Genomic DNA, 18,116 nt, shown 5'->3' with positions numbered 1-18,116 from the left:
CGCAGAGATCGTTTTTGTGCTTGATTGTAACTTTCGAGTGTCAGGAAACCAGATCCTGAGTCTTCTCTGCTCTGTTGAAGCGTTAAGGTGTTTAATTTCTGAAAATCAGCACCGTCACACCGTGTCACAGAAATCTGTGTGTTTCACACAGTCCTGCAGATGTCTAAACACTGACTGAAGGACGCTCCTTTTAGAAACAGCATGACATGTTTTTGGTCTGTTTGTAATCTTTCATCAAAATCTAAAAACCTTTAGCACCTGAAATGACTTTTTCTGCTGATGTAACCAAGGCTGTTGTAATGCAATGTATTAACCAATAATATCACAACCTCTATAGTGAACCAATCAAATGCCCAATCTACATCATTTCAGTCAGAAATGCCACAGTACAGGACCATTTCATGTCGACTCAAACCCGTCAGCTACCTGCTAAAACTACAATTGTTTAATAAAGCTGTTTAATGTCAGCGTTGTGTGTACAACTGTTTTGACCCGATATTCCCAAACTTTTTGGTCAGCTGAACCCATTTGACCTAAAATATTTACTAGGAGAGTTTTAGGGTGTTCACACTTGATTAAAACCAACTCTGGTGCGATTGGTCTGTTTGTGCGGTTCATTTGATTTAGTCCCAGTCCGCTTTTAGAAACCTTTGGATCGCCCCCTGGTGTCTGGCTGCGGTATAGGTCATAAACCCCGCCCTCTCCATGTAATCGAATGGAACGTGAGCCAAACAAAACAATCAAATTATACTTTAAAATATTCTTCCCAAAGATAGTTTCTATCATTTAGACAGTTTTCATCACGCTGATGTAAGTTTAAGTGTTCCTTATTTAAAATAAGTTTGGTTTTGGTTAGTTATTAGCTATTAAACGGGGTTGTGGAGTCATGATTGACAGCTGTGATTGACAGCGTCTCTAAGTGAAGTAGTCAGAGAAGGACCAACATGCTTTTTTCAGGATATGGCTATGTGGTTAGTAGTTGTATTTACCTTATTTTCACAAGCCTTCAGTTGTTGTACTAGCCTGGCTAACGTCAGACCACGTCTCATTGACATTGAGACGTTGTCTGGGAACCATATGTTTATTTTCTCGTATTTGAGGCGTGGTTTACGAATGCCCAGAGCCGTTTATTGGGTGCGACGAATGTCTATCAAATGCGCCTGTACGTAGCTCATAGCCAATCGTTTCAATTATACCAGATGACGTTTGTAGAGCGACAGAAATTAGACGAGGAAGAAGACGATGGGTCAGAGATTTATTTGCGTTCTAAACTACTTAGAACAATATCTAAGGCTGCATCGAAAGGTAACTTCGCGTCTGCTGCCATGTTTGATCCATAGGTATAAACAAACTGCTTCGGTGTGTCGCATAGACGTCGTCATCGTCTTGCTGCTCCCTCCCCGTTCTGTGATTGGTTAAAAAGGAGTTTAGTGATTCATTAAAATCTAGGTGAGAGATTTTGTATTTTTTTTTTGCACTGATTTGTAATTGTAATGCATTTCTGTCTCTCAGCTGCTGGAGCCGGTGTGTCATCAGTTGTTCGAGTTTTACCGCAGCGGCGAGCCGCGTCTTCAGCGCTTTACTCTGCAGTTCTTGCCGGAGCTGGTGTGGAGTTACCTGTCCGTCACGGCCTGCCGAGACCCGCACTGCAGCGGCTGCATCGAGGCTCTTCTGCTCGGCATATACAACCTGGTCAGTGCCCTCCTCAACCAATGCATGTTTCACACAGAAACACTTAAAGGTGAACTAAGTCACTTTTTTACCTTAACCGAACAGCTTTGAAATCATTGTAATGTTTATATTATTGATTTCGTGTTGAATGGTGGTCGTCTCGCACCCCCCTGGTGCCTGTGAGCCGCAAAACCACCCTTGCAACTTTGGGCCGGCGTGCCGCCGGCCTCAGTGTTAGGAAGTATCGTGTGATATCAGGTCTCGCGAGGTAACGAATTGCTTTACGGCAAAAAACAGATCTGATAAAATTCTGATAAAATGCGCATCAAACAGAAATAACCCGGCGCCGTATACATGTGGTGTTCGAGGCGCACATACAATACAGACTGCCGACAGTTAAACAGGGCGCGCGCAGCTCTTAAAGGGGCCATACCTTATTTCCACTCGTTACAGCGTCCATCCTACTGAACAGGTACCGGTGTACAGGGGGAGGGGATCCGGCCGTGAGTGCGAGCCATCTCTGCGTGAGTGCTATTCACGACAGTACGAGTACTCCACAGCGACTCTAGGGGTCGCTGTTTGACAAAAACGGAATTCCTACTTAGTAGGGATGCACCGAATCCAGATTTGTGGGGTTCGGCCGAATACCGAATCCACTGGTTAAGATTCTGCCGAATCCGAAACCGAATACCGAATCCTACTCTCATCCTCAGTCCATTAACACAGTAAACACATTAATGAAGTAAACAAAGTGGATTTTTCATTTTATTTAATTACTGTAAATAATAAACACTACTTTTACTTTTATAACTGTAAAAAAAAAAAAAAAAAAAAGCAACATTATATGCGTTTTAACAGCGGCGATGTTGTGTAGCCTATTTAGAGTCCTTGACTCCTTGCCACCATGAGACAAATCGGCATTGCAAATTGAACATGTAGCTCGACTTGAATTGCCTTCTTTCACTGAAAGTACTGCCAAACAACACTTTTTCTGCTCACGAGTTCCATTTTCACTTTCTCACAGCCTACTGCATTAGAACGGTCCACCTACTGTAGCGAGTGGAAATAAGGTGTGTCCCCTTTAAGAACTGCGCGCCGTATGTGTCGTGCGCCTCGAACACATGCCCATGTATGCGGGTTATTTCTGTTTGATGCTCATTTTTACCTTATTTTGTTAAGTAACGCTGTGGACGGTAGAACGTGTGACAGACAGTTACACAAGTTCGATCGTGGAATAAAGTGCGAGTTGTGAGATGCCAATCGCCTCCGTGAGTCTGTCTGGCCTCTGCAATAACTACTTGTTCGACTTGAACCGGCGCTGCATAGACAGATGAGTTTATGACATCAAAGTCCCGCGAGAGCAATTCAAAAGCATAAGGAGCCGTCTGCTCTCTATTCGTTCACGCGGTACTTTGATGTCATTCACTGATCGGTGACTTCGACGTAGTGCAAGCCTAGGGTTCGGTTCGGTGGAAAAAAATTCTGAGGTTCGGCAGAAACCGAACCCCGTTAAAAAGCCCAATATTCGGCCGAATCCGAATCCGAATCCTGGATTCGGTGCATCCCTACTACTTAGTGCTGCTTTAAAGAGGACCTATTACACAAAATTTGTGTGTACAGTGTGTGTAAACAACCAGCCTATAATAGTAAAAATGCACCCTCTTTATTTTTTTAATCCTCATAAACAGGGTTTGAAATTAACTTTTTCACTCACCAGCCAATTTCGCTACTAAATTTTGAAGTTACCGGCCATTCAGAATTTATATATAATTTATAATTTACAGAAATAAATAAACCACTACGTCACAGCTCTCTCTCTCTCTCTCTCTCTCTCTCTCTCTCTCTCTCTCTCTCTCTCTCTCTCTCTCTCTCTCTCTCTCTCTCTCTAAGCTGTGATGTAATCCCCCCCCCATTTTTTCCTATATATATATATATATATAATTTATAATTTACAGAAATAAATAAACCACTACGTCACAGCTCTCTCTCTCTCTCTCTCTCTCTCTCTCTCTCTCTCTCTCTCTCTCTCTCTCTCTCTCTCTCTCTCTCTCTCTCTCTCTCTCTCTCTATCTATCTAAGCTGTGATGTAATCCCCCCCCCCATTTTTTCCTATATATATATATATAATTTTTTTCCCTATATATATATACTCCCGGTGTCTGAGTCACTGAGGACATGTGGATGAATTTAATTTATGAAGGAAATGTGCCAAGGAAAGTCGTTAAAGTTTAGGGTTTTTTTGCGCAAATTATTTTACGCCAGACTGCTTCACACACGAGGGTCAGTTCAACGCTGGATTTGTGAAAGTTGTTTCTGTGAGATTTTTAGATTAACATGACCGTACATGCTAGTCGATGAGTTGAATCAACTTTACTCCACAACAACTAGCCTACATAAATGTATCCACTAACCATTCAGAAACGTCCAGTTGCATTCGAGAAGTTGTCACTTCATTCTGAGTCTCTCTAGTGTCCGACTCCGGTCTGCACATGTAAAGCTGAACACCACTACTGATCATTTCTGACTTTCTGGCTGCGTGAGATTCTCCAGTGTTGCTGTTGACGGAGTATCTGAAGCACGAGCTGTAAAGGGTCTGGATGAGGAAAGGTTGCAGCTGCTCATTTGCACATAAAGAGACACACATTGGGTCTCATTCATGAAACACGAGCAGAACGAATTTGTGTGTAAATCGTGTGTAAAGTGGTTCTGGCGTAAATTTTCGGATTCATTAAAATGTTCGTATTTTCCAAATGTTAGTTGGTACGAAAGTAATCTACACCTGCTCCCAGCCACGCGTAAACAGTGAGTTTAACATCCGAACGTTTTGCTCATTAATAACTAAGGCTGCATTTTAATTCACCTTAATCGGGTACATATTTACACAGCATTTTGAAAAAAAATATTATATATAGTAATTACACACGGTTTTTCCTTTTACTTATGAAACTCCATTAACTGCATCTGTAATATGCTGCCAAAGCTGGCTTTTCTTTAGGACCTGATACGCCACTAATGTAGCCTACGCTTGAAAATAAAATGTGGTGTTTTGAATGAACTTCTGATAATAAAACTTCGATTTCTGCATCTGAGAAATTTTTCTTTTTCATTCGCTTTTGAGAAGACATGTTGAAATCCCTCGTTTGGTGTCATAATATGATGCCCAGATATAGTTGTCAGTCGGATTTAATAGGCGGGATTTATGGTAATTGAGAATGAGTGTGCACGCGCGTCCAATTTACGACTGATTGGAATTTATTAACACACACACACATTTCACTATCACATCTGACGTTTACGAAGTATTTGTGAATCAGGAGATGAGTTTTCGGGAAGGTCTCTTTACACACAAATCACTCTCATATTTACTCGTATATTTATGAATGAGACCCATTGTGTGTTTTTGTTCTCATCCAAACAGGGGAAATTTGACAAACTATAATAAATGATCTGTGGGTTTTTTTCAGTCGAAACTTCACACACATTCTGGGACATCAGAGACTTATATATTACATCTTGTAAAAAGGTCACCTTTAATGATCAGTAATTTTATTAATTTGACTGCAATTTTATTATGGATTTGATCTGTATTGTATAAAGGGCTTTAGAAATAAAGGTGACTTGACAGATATTTCAAGTTGAGACCGATTCCTGATTCACTCCCTAAAAACGGTGTTGTAAATGTCGGGCGGACAGCAACTTCCTCTGCTTTTCCTGTGAACTTTAGCCATGGATTTTCACTTAATCAGGAAGTGATGTTTTCCAGCCGGCTGTGAGAAGGGAAGCCAGGCTGTCAGCGAGGTCGGCGGTCTTTCATGGGTTTTACGCCCCGTGAACTCGCCCTCCCTCCTCACTTCGCCCTGAATACCAGAGTAGGTCATCTGTCAATCACATGCCATCGGGGTGTCAGGGAGCGATTAGTCATCCTGACGCCGTCGGCTCTGAAATCGACTGGGACAGCAGCAGGCCGGTGGGCGTCCTGTTTTAGAGACTAACACACACTGAAATCTCACTTGATCTGGTTTGTCTTTACACCTGAAGAACTCCTGAGTCTTGTACAACAGTTCTGCAGTCTCATCATGATTCGGTTGCGCAATCTCGTCACGTGTGTTTAACAAACTCTTCTTGACACATCATCACTGTTGGAGAGTAACCAGCTCAAAGTGTTGAACCTCATACCAACTTAACTACATTTTTTTATTTTTTTTTATTGTGACAATAGCTCTGTTGTTTTTAGAGCAACTATTTCAGTTACAAGATACTTTTTACTTTCCATCAAATGACAAATTGCTTTATCCTGGTCTTTTGTTGTTGTACGCAAACACAGTTTTACATAAAGATCAAGTGCACTAGAATCTCGGTCCCGGTTTCAAAACATTGTTTTACATACAAATATTGCAAAAGCATCAAAACATATATAAAAAAATTGTGATGAAGATTGTAATGTATTTTTAGAAATTCAGCTTAGCTTTTTTTTTGTGTACCAGGTTATTTATTTGATTTTTGGGGGAAATATTTCTGTAATTTGTATTATATTTTTCTAGGAAATATTTGTGTAATATAATTTTTTGTATATTAATTTTTGGATATTAAATCAAATAGATAAATATTTAAAATGATCTACATAATTTTTACTGCTTTTTATCTCTATGCATTTTATAAAATTAGTTTTAATTGAAATAAAACAGTCTCTTTTGGCCATTGCAGATTTATTTTTAGTTTCATTTTCCGACAAAGACAGGAAGCTTTTTTTTTTTTCAGTGCTAATGCAACAAAATGAAAATGCATTATGTGTAATTGATGCTTTGTCTGTGGTTTATTATTCTGCCACAGAGACTGATGGGAAATGTTTTAAAGCCTGTTGGTTCAATAACTTGCTAAATGAGTTGTGTTTTCTGGCAAGCTTTTAGTGCTATTCTTCATCAACCGCACACAAAATACAACAAAAACAAGTTTCCCATGTTGAATGAACTCATCTGTGTGAAATATGATTATTCACAGATGACTTGAAGGCAGAGTAATTTAGGTTACGTCCATGAATATATTCAATACGGAAACAATATCTTTTTTAGTTATTGTCATTATAACGCTGTATGTTTGTTTACATGTTCCCTCACACATGTCTCTGAATCCGATCAGTCCTCATTATGATTGTTTATTCCAGGAAATCGTTGATAAAGACGGGCAGAGTAAAGTGCTGTCGTTCACCATCCCTTCCTTATCCAAGCCATCAGTTTACCACGAGGTGAGTGAATCAAACGTCCCGATCGTGATCCTCAGATGTGCTCGTTCTGACCGTGTCTCTGCCCCGCCTCCAGCCGTCCTCGTTTGGCTCTCTGGCCTTGACGGAAGGAGCCTTAGCCAATCACGGCTTGAGTCGAGTGGTTTACAGCGGCCCGCACCTGCAGCGAGAGACCTTTACAGCACAGAACAGGTGTGCGCCGCATCAAATATTCATATTGCGCTCCATGCTTTTGTCATCCATTTTTAATCCGCAAATGCGTGCTGACTGGAGGGGGTTAAAGTGGATTTAATTATGTATTTCTGCTTTAATTTGATGATGATGGTCATGTGTTTTGCAGGTTTGAAGTCCTGACGTTTCTGCTGCTGTGTTATAATGCGGCTCTGAGCTACATGACCAGCTCGTCCCTGCAGTCTCTGTGTCAGCTCAGCTCCAGGTTTGACTTATGACACACTGAGGAATTAAAAAAAAACTGTTTTAGTCCTTATAAACACCATGACAACATTCAATCAGGTTTTATTTTATTATGGTCCCTGAGGGTTTTGATGGACTGATACAACTGATGCAATTTCCATAACACCAACATTTTGAGTATGATCAAGATTATATGATTCACTGCTTTAATTGCTGGTTTTCTGTATATATAGATATAGATACGATAGATAGATATCTCTAACGCTTGTCTCCTGCCATGTTGATATGTATCCCTGCCAAGTTTTAAACCAAACCTACACACTTGGACAATATATCGGCCAGGTTTATAATTTGTCTGATATTTGACATTCACGAATCTCAATTTAGCTGATTAAAAATAAATGAATCCATTTTTTATCAGTTTCCAAATTAGTTTAAATAATAATAATATATCCAATGCTGTTGGTAGATAAATAAATATATATATATATATATATATTTTTTTTTTTTGTATTTTAACTTTTATTCATTTAAAATTACGATTTTTTTTTTTTTTTTGTTAAATATGTATTTATTATCCATTGCCGAGGCTGTTGGTAAATATTGGATATAAATAATGGATTTAAATAAATACATTTTTTATTTATTTATTTAAATGCATTATTTATTTAAATATATTAATATTATTATTATATAATATATTCAATATTTTATTTTGAATAAATACATCTGTAATTATTAATTATTTTATTTATTTAAATAAATTATTTATTATTCATGTTGGTAAATATATATATTGTAGATAAATGATTTATTAATTTATTTGTTTAAATATATATTATTATTATTATTATAGTCAATATATATTTTTTTTTAATAAATACATTTGTGTTTTTTTCATTTGTAATTATATTTTTTTTAAGTACATTTTTATTTATTATTCATGTTTTACTTATTTATTTACATTATTTATATGAATACATATTACGTAATATAAGTGTTCATTTAATTTCACCTAGTTTACATACTATTTATTGCTGTTAAGTTGTTTTTTATATATCAGAATCATTGTTGGCACGCTGTTCAGATCTGCTTTGGTCAGGCCTTCAGGTCAGGTGTTTGTGTGGATAATGCCTCTCTTCATCTCAAATCCTCCCATGATCCTCTCTGTTTCCAATCACCCTGATCCTCTTATAGACCTGCGTGGACTCAGACCTGCGATTGGTCTTTTCCCACAGTGATTTAAGCCGCGTCATCCAGTGAGAGATGATCACATGACTGATTATTTAACCAATCAGCTAATGTTTACAGTTGCGTTAACAAAGACTGCAGGTCAAAGGTCTCGTCATGGGCCTGATCATCACAGTGATGGATCTGAACCAGTGCTTGACCAACATGGGCTTTTTATTGGCCGATACTGATATCTAGAAAGCAGTGAGACCAACATAATGTAGATTTGAGTTAATTTGAGTCTGTTTGCTGATGTATTCTTGTCTTTTCAGAGTTTCTATCTGTGGTTATCCAAGGCAACAGTTGCGGCGGTATAAAGGCATCAGCGCGCGGCTGATGGTCACGTCAGAGTTCCTGGTGCAGCTCATCACGGGGATTCATTTTGCACTGTGAGTGATTCAAAACTAAAGACTCTTTCCTACCAAACCTGTTATCAGACGAGTGTTTCTGGGAGTGACTGGAGGGGGCGTGGCCGTGACTGGTGGGGGCGTGACCGTGACTGGTGGGGGCGTGGCCTCACGTCTCGGCTCACTACGCCCATGTCATCATTATCTACATGTTTGTCTAATGGGGCGTGGCATCTGCCAATTATCAGTTCAATTTGGCTTAAAAATACAGGTGAAACTCGAAAAATTAGAATATCGTGCAAAAGTTCATTTATTTCAGTATTTCAACTTAAAAGGTGAAACTAATATATTATATAGACTCATTACATTCAAAGTGAGATATTTCAAGCCTATATTTGTTATAATTTTGAGGATTATGGATTACAGATATGAAAACCTTTTCACAATATTCTAATTTTGAATTTGGGGGTTTTCATAAGCTGTAAGCCATAATCATCAAAATTATAACAAATAAAGGCTTGAAATATCTCACTTTGCATGTAATGAGTCTATATAATATATTAGTTTCACCTTTTAAGTTGAATTACTGAAATAAATGAACTTTTGCACGATATTCTAATTTTTCGAGTTTCACCTGTAAGTTGTTCCCTTTTGTATCAGTTACAACATTTAGAAATAGTTATGTAATAATTTTTAAATATGTTTTTAGTTATTTTTCCTACTTTATCATTTTGTTCCAATTCTTTATACCTCGATATTGTTTATTTTTTCTGTGCGTCACACAAGGATCTTTTTGAAGGATGTTTGTACTCTTGATTTCACTCGTTTAGAAAAATACTCTTCAAAAAGGAATTATCCAGTCAATAATCATTTGCATTTGGCTGATTTAAAAATAAGGCGTTCCCTTTTGTCTCAGTTCCCAAATTTTAGAAATAGTTTTTTCTTTTCTTTTTTCATGGTTAAATTTAAAAAAAAAAAAACTACTGTAATTTTGTTCCAACACTATATACCTTGATTCTTTTTCATTTATTTATTTTTCTGGGAAACATAAAGATTTTTTTGAAGGCTCTTGACAGATATGGTCTCCCTTGTATGGAAAAATATTCCATATAAGAATTCTGTATACCGTATTTGGCCATTATTATTTAGCCATTTTGAGATTATCGACATCTGCCGATAATCATTTCCATTTGGCAGATTAAAAATAATTAATTCTCCTCTTTTGTTCCAATGATGAAATAACAGCATATGGGTTTGGATTGAGATGAGGGTGAGTAGATGATGACAGAGATGTTGTTTTTGATCGTGTGTGTGTGTGTGTGTGTGTGCAGGTGTAACGGTGAAGTGGACCTGGGCTCCAAGGCTCTGGATGATGTGCTGTACCGGTCTCAGCTGGAGCTCTTCCCAGAAGCCCTGCTGGTGGGTTTCAGATCCCTCACGCTCGAGCACAGATTACAGAAATCAGCTGAAGCTCTACAGATTACCAACATTTCTGAAACGCATTCACTGATCCCGTTAGAATGGCCGACTGTGGTGACAGAAGCAAACACTTACAACACCACACACACAGGCTATACAGGAGGAATTACTGCTGTTTAGGAGTAAACATTTACACAGTGATTTGATTTGATAATGAGCCTTTACTAAAATTAAATGAAATATGTATAAAATATATATATATGTATATATATATATATTAGGGGTTTAAAGATACCCTCATGTCACGATTCGATACATATCACAATACTGAACTCACGATTATTGCGATACTCAAGAGACGTGATAAAAGGTTAACAAAAATGAATGCTAAATTTGGTATTACATTAGGTGTGTGTAAATGAATCGGCTTGGACTTGGTGCTGAAACCCAAAGCACAGGACAATAGAGACACCAGAATAACTGGTGATTCTGAATATGAAAATACTGAAGTATGCTTGCGCTCTTTCACTGACTTGATATATTTAAAATAATGTAAGCCACTTTTTACTGGTAACATCAGACATGTGACATTATCAGGACACACATATATTCCCCCATTGCTTTATTATACATTATATTCAACATTATATATAGCAGTTTAATGTAGTATTGACACTAAAAAACTTTTTTCACGCACAGTAATTGTCATTTTGGGTGAACTATACACAATACATATTGTCACTATCCACGATACGTATTGTTGCATTTTTGTATCGCGATATATTGTGACACGATATATTGTTACACCCCTAATATATATATATATATATATATAATGTATATGCAAAATTGGAATGGATGGATAATTTGCAACTGTCTAAAATGAATCAAATCTGTCTTTATAATAAATTACATTCAATAAATATAATTTCTTTTTTATATAATTTTATTATGATTTATAATAATTAACAGTTGCAACATTTGCAAAATTGTATATTTTATATATATATATATATATATATATATATATATATATATATTCATAAACATTTATTATATATGATTCATAACAATGTTTTTAATTTTGCAACTATCTAACTATCCAGTTGTTATGAATCATATATTATAATTAATTTTAAAAACATTAAAATTATATATTTGTAGGTTTATTAATTTTATTAAAAGTAATTATATTATTTATAACAATTTACAGTTGAAATTTACTTAAATTAACTTGCAGAATTGTCTATAATGTGTGTGTGTGTGTATATATATATATATATATATATATATATATATATATATATATATATATATATATATATATATATATATATATATATATATATATATATATAAGAAAAATCAATATACATTCCATGCTTTACATTTATATTGTCTTAGATTAAAAAAATAAACGTCATATTACACCGTTTAAATGGAATATACAATAATGCATTGAATTGTCATTGTCAGATGCATCTGTGCATTTTTACGCCACTAATTTTCAATATGTACCATAGATGTGTCTGCATGGCTCTATATACAGAGATTGATCTTCTGTTCCTGATGTTTCTCAGGTGGGAAACGCCATCAAATCGTCTCTTCACGGCGCTACTCTGAAGTCTAATAAAGAGGGCACTCGGTCCATCCAGGTGGAGATCACTCCCACCGCCTCCCGGATCTCCAGGAACGCCGTCACCAGCCTGTCTATCCGAGGCCATCGCTGGAAACGCCACGGTGAGGATGAGTTGCCATGGTGACTCACACTTCCTGACGGATTCCATGGCCTAGTATTAAAACTCTCCGGAGGTTTTTCCCACATCCTGATGTTTCGACGACTCGGGCCAGACGGGATCCCTGCTCACATTTTAACGGGTCATAGATCGTAATAACGTGGTATTTGGCACAGCTTTGACGCGAGTGGCTCTCTCTCATCCCGACACCACGCCATCTGACTAATTAGTGCTCAGGCGTTTCAGAGTTAATGACGGCTTTTCTGTTCGTCAGCCACAATTAAGCACCAAACACACTCATTAGTGCTGTTCGCCAAGGCAAGCGTCATCGCTGCTAGTGATCTGAAGCCCTAACCCTAAATTTGACACTTTTAGTGTATAAATCGCCCCATTAAATCATTTGTGCCTCAAAGCTTATTTCTTAATCATTTCTTAAACTGTAATATTAGATTTACTGTTTTGAGTCTCTTTGTTTTTAATTTGAATTTACATTTACAATAGCTGTGTATTATAACTAGTATAAAATGATAGTTTATTTTAATAATAATATACAAAATATTTTTTTATATAAAAAATATCTCAATTTTAATTATTAAACATAAAAAAAAAAATTTATAATATAATTTATAAATATTTTACTATTTTCATTATATTTTATAATAACTATATATTTTAATGCTTATAAAGTTATAAACATATTTGGTAATAATATTAATAATGGTTAATTTATGTACTATATATTATGCTTATAACATAATATATTATTAATAATGCTATAATTTGATTATAAACTTAATTGTAATATTTTATAAAAAATATATATAATTATTAAATAATTGTTCATAATATTTCAGTTATTATAAAATAATATAATTCATTTTTTAGTTAAATATAATATTTATAATTTATTATAACAATATAATTTAATTATAATTAGCTGTATATTTATATGATTTTATTATAACACTGTCATTTAATTATACATTTATAATAATAATATAATTCAAAATGTGAAGTGCATTTTGAGAGACGCTTTCATTTCATTGTCATGTGTCCATTTTTATTGTATTATTTTGAACTGTTTATGTTTGTCTTGAGATGTTTCAGATTTTCTTTCCATGTACGTCTCATCACGTCACCCATCATGCATGTATCCGTGTGTGTGTGTGTGTCTCAGAGTCTCAGGAGGACAGTGTAGACTCCCCTGACTCCTGCCCGACGGGGCCCATCCCTGAGATTAGCGTAACGGGGGTCAGCGGGGAACGGCTGGCCAACGGAGAGGCTCTTCGCTGCAGGACGGAGGGGGAGGCGCTAGGGGGCGCCACTGAGGTGGGGGTCGACCCTAGAGGTCAAGAGGTCAGGAGGCAGAAGTCCGTGCGGGACGGGACGCCCTCCGTGGGGCGGGTTCAGCTGTAGAGCCCCACCCCACCCCCCCTCGTCCCACACACCCCCCCCTCTCCCCTCGGGCCCAGAGGTACTTGGTGTGGGGCGGAGCGTCTTCATAAGCGTGTTCATTATTTAAGATATGTAAACCCTGAAGAGTGTCAACCAGCAACTTTTTCTGGAAGGAATGTGCCGGGTTCAAAGGTGAAGCGCGATCCACAGCATTAGTGGCATAATGTCTATTAACTCTGTCCATTAATCTATAAAAAATAAATAAATATATATATTTATATATACATATATATAAATAATTAATTAGATTAATTTATTGTTTGTGCATGCATAAATATTTTCAAACAATATGCATGTAATATATACATATATTTATTTTATATACACACACACACACACACACACATATATATATATATATATAATGTATTTCTATATTATAATTTTTTATTACAATTTATATATATATATATATATATATATAATTTAACATTTATATATTAAATTATATATTGTAATTAGATACAATTATTATAATTACATCTATTATTATGAATGTATTATTTAAATACATTTATTATTTATTATATTAAAACAAATTTGTAATTAGATAAATTAATAATAATAAACTTCATTATAATTATATTATAAAATTATATATTGTAATTAGATACAATTATTATAAGTTAGTATATTTTTATTATTATTAATGTAGCATTTATTTAAATAAATATGTATTTATTATATATTACATTATATATTGTAATTAGATACAATTATACATGTTTATTATTATTCTTAATGTATTATTTATTTAAATAAACATTTATTATATATCAATTATATGTTGTAATTCTATACAATTATATTATTATTAATTTATTTTTTTAAATAAATATTTATTAATTTATTTTTTACTTGGGGACCCATTAAACTGTTTCTACATTATATCACACACGTTGTGGATCGAGCTTCTCTTGATCCTGGAGTATTCCTCTACGCTCTCCTGAAATCCTCTCCTTAACTTTATGAATGTCCCTGTTTTTTTATGTTATGTCTTAACACTCTCGCGTCTAATTTCTTTCGCATTCGCCAACTCGTTCCACATCTCTGTTTTTTTCCCTTCATTTCTGCGTTTCGAGTGTTTTCCATCCGATCAAACCTCCTGAACTCACAGCTAACCAACGCTGGAAATGCCCTGCACTGCTTCAGTCCCGCCTCACTTTCCGCTGTCAGAGAAGCCAATTATGAAACCTCCTTTCCCGACACTTATCCACTGGGTTGCCTAGGGAAACAACCTCCCTTTAGACGCCCGAGAAACGAGACAAGACTGACAGGAAATGATGCGTCTGATATAACCATCAGTGAGGAGGTTTCATGGAAGTTAGAGCTGATAATTGTGTCCATTACCAATACAGGTGAAACTCGAAAAATATCGTGCAAAAGTTCATTTATTTCAGTAATTCAACTTAAAAGGTGAAACTAATATATTATATAGACTCATTACATGCAAAGTGAGATATTTCAAGCCTTTATTTGTTATAATTTTGATGATTATGGCTTATAGCCATGAAAACCTTTTCACAATATTCTAATTTTGGGTTTTCATAAGCTATAAGCCATAATCATCAAAATTATAACCAATAAAGGCTTGAAATATCTCACTTTGCATGTAATGAGTCTATATAATATATTAGTTTCACCTTTTAAGTTGAATTACTGAAATAAATTAACTTTTGCACGATATTCTAATTTTTCGAGTTTCACCTGTATTGTTTTAAAAAAAAAATTATTTTTTTTTTTTTTTTTGAACATGTAAGAAAATAAAAATATATATATATACAGACATGCATACATATATAAAATTAAAATAACGGCTATATAAAATCATGTACTTCTCAGCACAATCTTCCACAATTATTGTAAGTAATTCAAATTAGTATTTCCCATGTTCAAAAAGGAGGTTCATAACAAACTTTTCAGGTATCTTTATCTTTTAATTAAATACAAAACAAATTGATGCTTCTCATTCATTTCCATCTATCTATAGCAAATCAAATAATAACACCTCCATACTAAAACCAGGGAACCTGTCTACAATACTATCACCCAACAGAAAACATCTGAACTTCCTGTCAGTCTGTTCCTTCTCTCCTAGTTTAAACTTCTGGTTTGTGATGTTGCACACTTCCTTCCTTCCTTCCTTCCTTCCTTCTCCCTAAAAACCTCCGTCCTGCCAACAGCTCCCTCTGCTGAATCCTGCTTTATTCCCCCGAAGACTCGGCTCACTCTTAGAGGACGTCTGTAGAGTTTGAGCTCGAGTGTTGTGCTTCTCATCTGTCTGTCCTGATAATGCTCTTAAATCTGATTTCTGCACCAGATGCATTGGTAAAAAAGAAACATTCATGTACTTTAAACATCCTTATTTCTAACGCTACAGGTGAAACTCGAAAAATTAGAATATCGTGCAAAAGTTAATTTATTTCAGTAATTCAACTTAAAAGGTGAAACTAATATATTATATAGACTCATTACATGCAAAGTGAGATATTTCAAGCCTTTATTTGTTATAATTTTGATGATTATGGCTTATAGCCATGAAAACCTTTTCACAATATTCTAATTTTGGGTTTTCATAAGCTATAAGCCATAATCATCAAAATTATAACCAATAAAGGCTTGAAATATCTCACTTTGCATGTAATGAGTCTATATAATATATTAGTTTCACCTTTTAAGTTGAATTACTGAAATAAATTAACTTTTGCACGATATTCTAATTTTTCGAGTTTCACCTGTATTGTTTTTAAAAAAAAATTTTTTTTTTTTTTTTTTGAACGTGTAAGAAAATAAAAAAATATATATATACAGACATGCATACATATATAAAATTAAAATAACGGCTTTATAAAATCATGTACTTCTCAGCACAATCTTCCACAATTATTGTAAGTAATTCAAATTAGTATTTCCCATGTTCAAAAAGGAGGTTCATAACAAACTTTTCAGGTATCTTTATCTTTTAATTAAATACAAAACAAATTGATGCTTCTCATTCATTTCCATCTATCTATAGCAAATCAAATAATAACACCTCCATACTAAAACCAGGGAACCTGTCTACAATACTATCACCCAACAGAAAACATCTGAACTTCCTGTCAGTCTGTTCCTTCTCTCCTAGTTTAAACTTCTGGTTTGTGATGTTGCACACTTCCTTCCTTCCTTCCTTCCTTCCTTCTCCCTAAAAACCTCCGTCCTGCCAACAGCTCCCTCTGCTGAATCCTGCTTTATTCCCCCGAAGACTCGGCTCACTCTTAGAGGACGTCTGTAGAGTTTGAGCTCGAGTGTTGTGCTTCTCATCTGTCTGTCCTGATAATGCTCTTAAATCTGATTTCTGCACCAGATGCATTGGTAAAAAAGAAACATTCATGTACTTTAAACATCCTTATTTCTAACGCTACAGGTGAAACTCGAAAAATTTGAATATCGTGCAAAAGTTCATTTATTTCAGTAATTCAACTTAAAAGGTGAAACTAATATATTATATAGACTCATTACATGCAAAGTGAGATATAACAAGCCTTTATTTGTTATAATTTTGATGATTATGGCTTAAAATACTTTAAAAACTTTTTAAAAATCCAATTTCTAACAAATAAAGGCTTGAAATATCTCACTTTGCATGTAATGAGTCTATATAATATATTAGTTTCACCTTTTAAGTTGAATTACTGAAATAAATGATATTCTAATTTTTGCGAGTTTCACCTGTACTTGTGAAAATTCAGCTGAGAATTGAACAAATAGTTGTAACTTGACTTATTTTTCTGGTGATTAAGAGATAATACAAGACTTCTTAACTTTACAAATAGTTGTCGAGAGCAAAAATGCGTTTATTTTGTTATACAGAGCAAAAAAAAAAAACCAAAATGAGTGTTAAACAATTGTATTGCATGTGTCAGATCTGATTGTAGGAAGTGCTTCTATAAGTGTGTTGTGTCCCGGCGCAGACGCAGTGGATCTGGGTTCCCCGGACGAGCTGACGGAGATCGCGGAGGTGGACGAGGGAATCTGCACACAGGTGTCCGGAGCTCAGGGTCAGGCCAGCCCCCCCACCATCGTCATCAGCAACAGCGGGGGCGGAGCCAAGCCGACGGGAAAGGGTTTGCGTCGCCTGACGGGCAGATCCAGCAAAGACAAGGAGAAAGAGAAGGACATGGATCAGCTCACGCGCAAGCAGGCGGCCGTCCGCGCCATGAGCGAGAACCTGGAGCTCCTGTCACTCAAACGCCTGACGCTGACGGCCAGCCAATCGGTGCCCAAGAGCGGCTCGCTCAGCCTGTCGCGCACCGCCAGCGCCGTCTTCTCGCGCTCGTTCGAGCAGGTCAGCAACGTGTTCTCCGGCGGGAACCAGTCGTCGAGCCGCGCGTCCAGCCCCACGGCCAATCACGCTCCTGACGGGGGCCTGCCGGACGAGGGCGTGGCCTATTCCGAGCACTTAAGCCCCGCCCACCAGCATCGGCAGCGCTCGCCCACCATCAGTATCCACGTGACCTCTGACCTGTGACCTTCTGACTACAGTAATGCGACTCTAACACACACAGGCACAAAACTGCACCTTACAGGAAAGTCGGTCTGTTTCTAGTTTTTTTTTGTTTTGTT

At 36.1% G+C, this 18,116-nt stretch overlaps 1 protein-coding gene across 2 annotated transcripts in view; it reads left to right on the top strand.

Annotated features, from left to right (window-relative positions):
• Window positions 1-18,100, top strand: part of hycc1 (hyccin PI4KA lipid kinase complex subunit 1) — a 49,880-nt gene extending 31,780 nt beyond the window's left edge. For both annotated transcript variants that reach the window (XM_056232737.1, XM_056232738.1), the window contains exons 4-11: window positions 1,513-1,692; window positions 6,833-6,913; window positions 6,987-7,102; window positions 7,251-7,346; window positions 8,827-8,943; window positions 10,233-10,320; window positions 11,901-12,060; window positions 17,465-18,100. In XM_056232737.1, the coding sequence (XP_056088712.1) occupies window positions 1,513-1,692; window positions 6,833-6,913; window positions 6,987-7,102; window positions 7,251-7,346; window positions 8,827-8,943; window positions 10,233-10,320; window positions 11,901-12,060; window positions 17,465-18,021 (1,395 nt within the window). In that variant the 3' untranslated portion in view covers window positions 18,022-18,100. The remainder of the gene's footprint in view (window positions 1-1,512; window positions 1,693-6,832; window positions 6,914-6,986; window positions 7,103-7,250; window positions 7,347-8,826; window positions 8,944-10,232; window positions 10,321-11,900; window positions 12,061-17,464) is intronic.
• The last annotated feature ends 16 nt before the right edge of the window (window positions 18,101-18,116 follow it).

The sequence above is a fragment of the Rhinichthys klamathensis genome, unplaced genomic scaffold (genome assembly GCF_029890125.1).
Source record: "Rhinichthys klamathensis goyatoka isolate OS25496 unplaced genomic scaffold, OSU_Roscu_1.1 h1tg000354l_1, whole genome shotgun sequence".
NCBI classification, from domain to species: domain Eukaryota; kingdom Metazoa; phylum Chordata; class Actinopteri; order Cypriniformes; family Leuciscidae; genus Rhinichthys; species Rhinichthys klamathensis.
The sequence above is the reverse complement of the archived record's forward strand: the minus strand, read 5'-3'. Positions and strand labels throughout refer to the sequence as shown.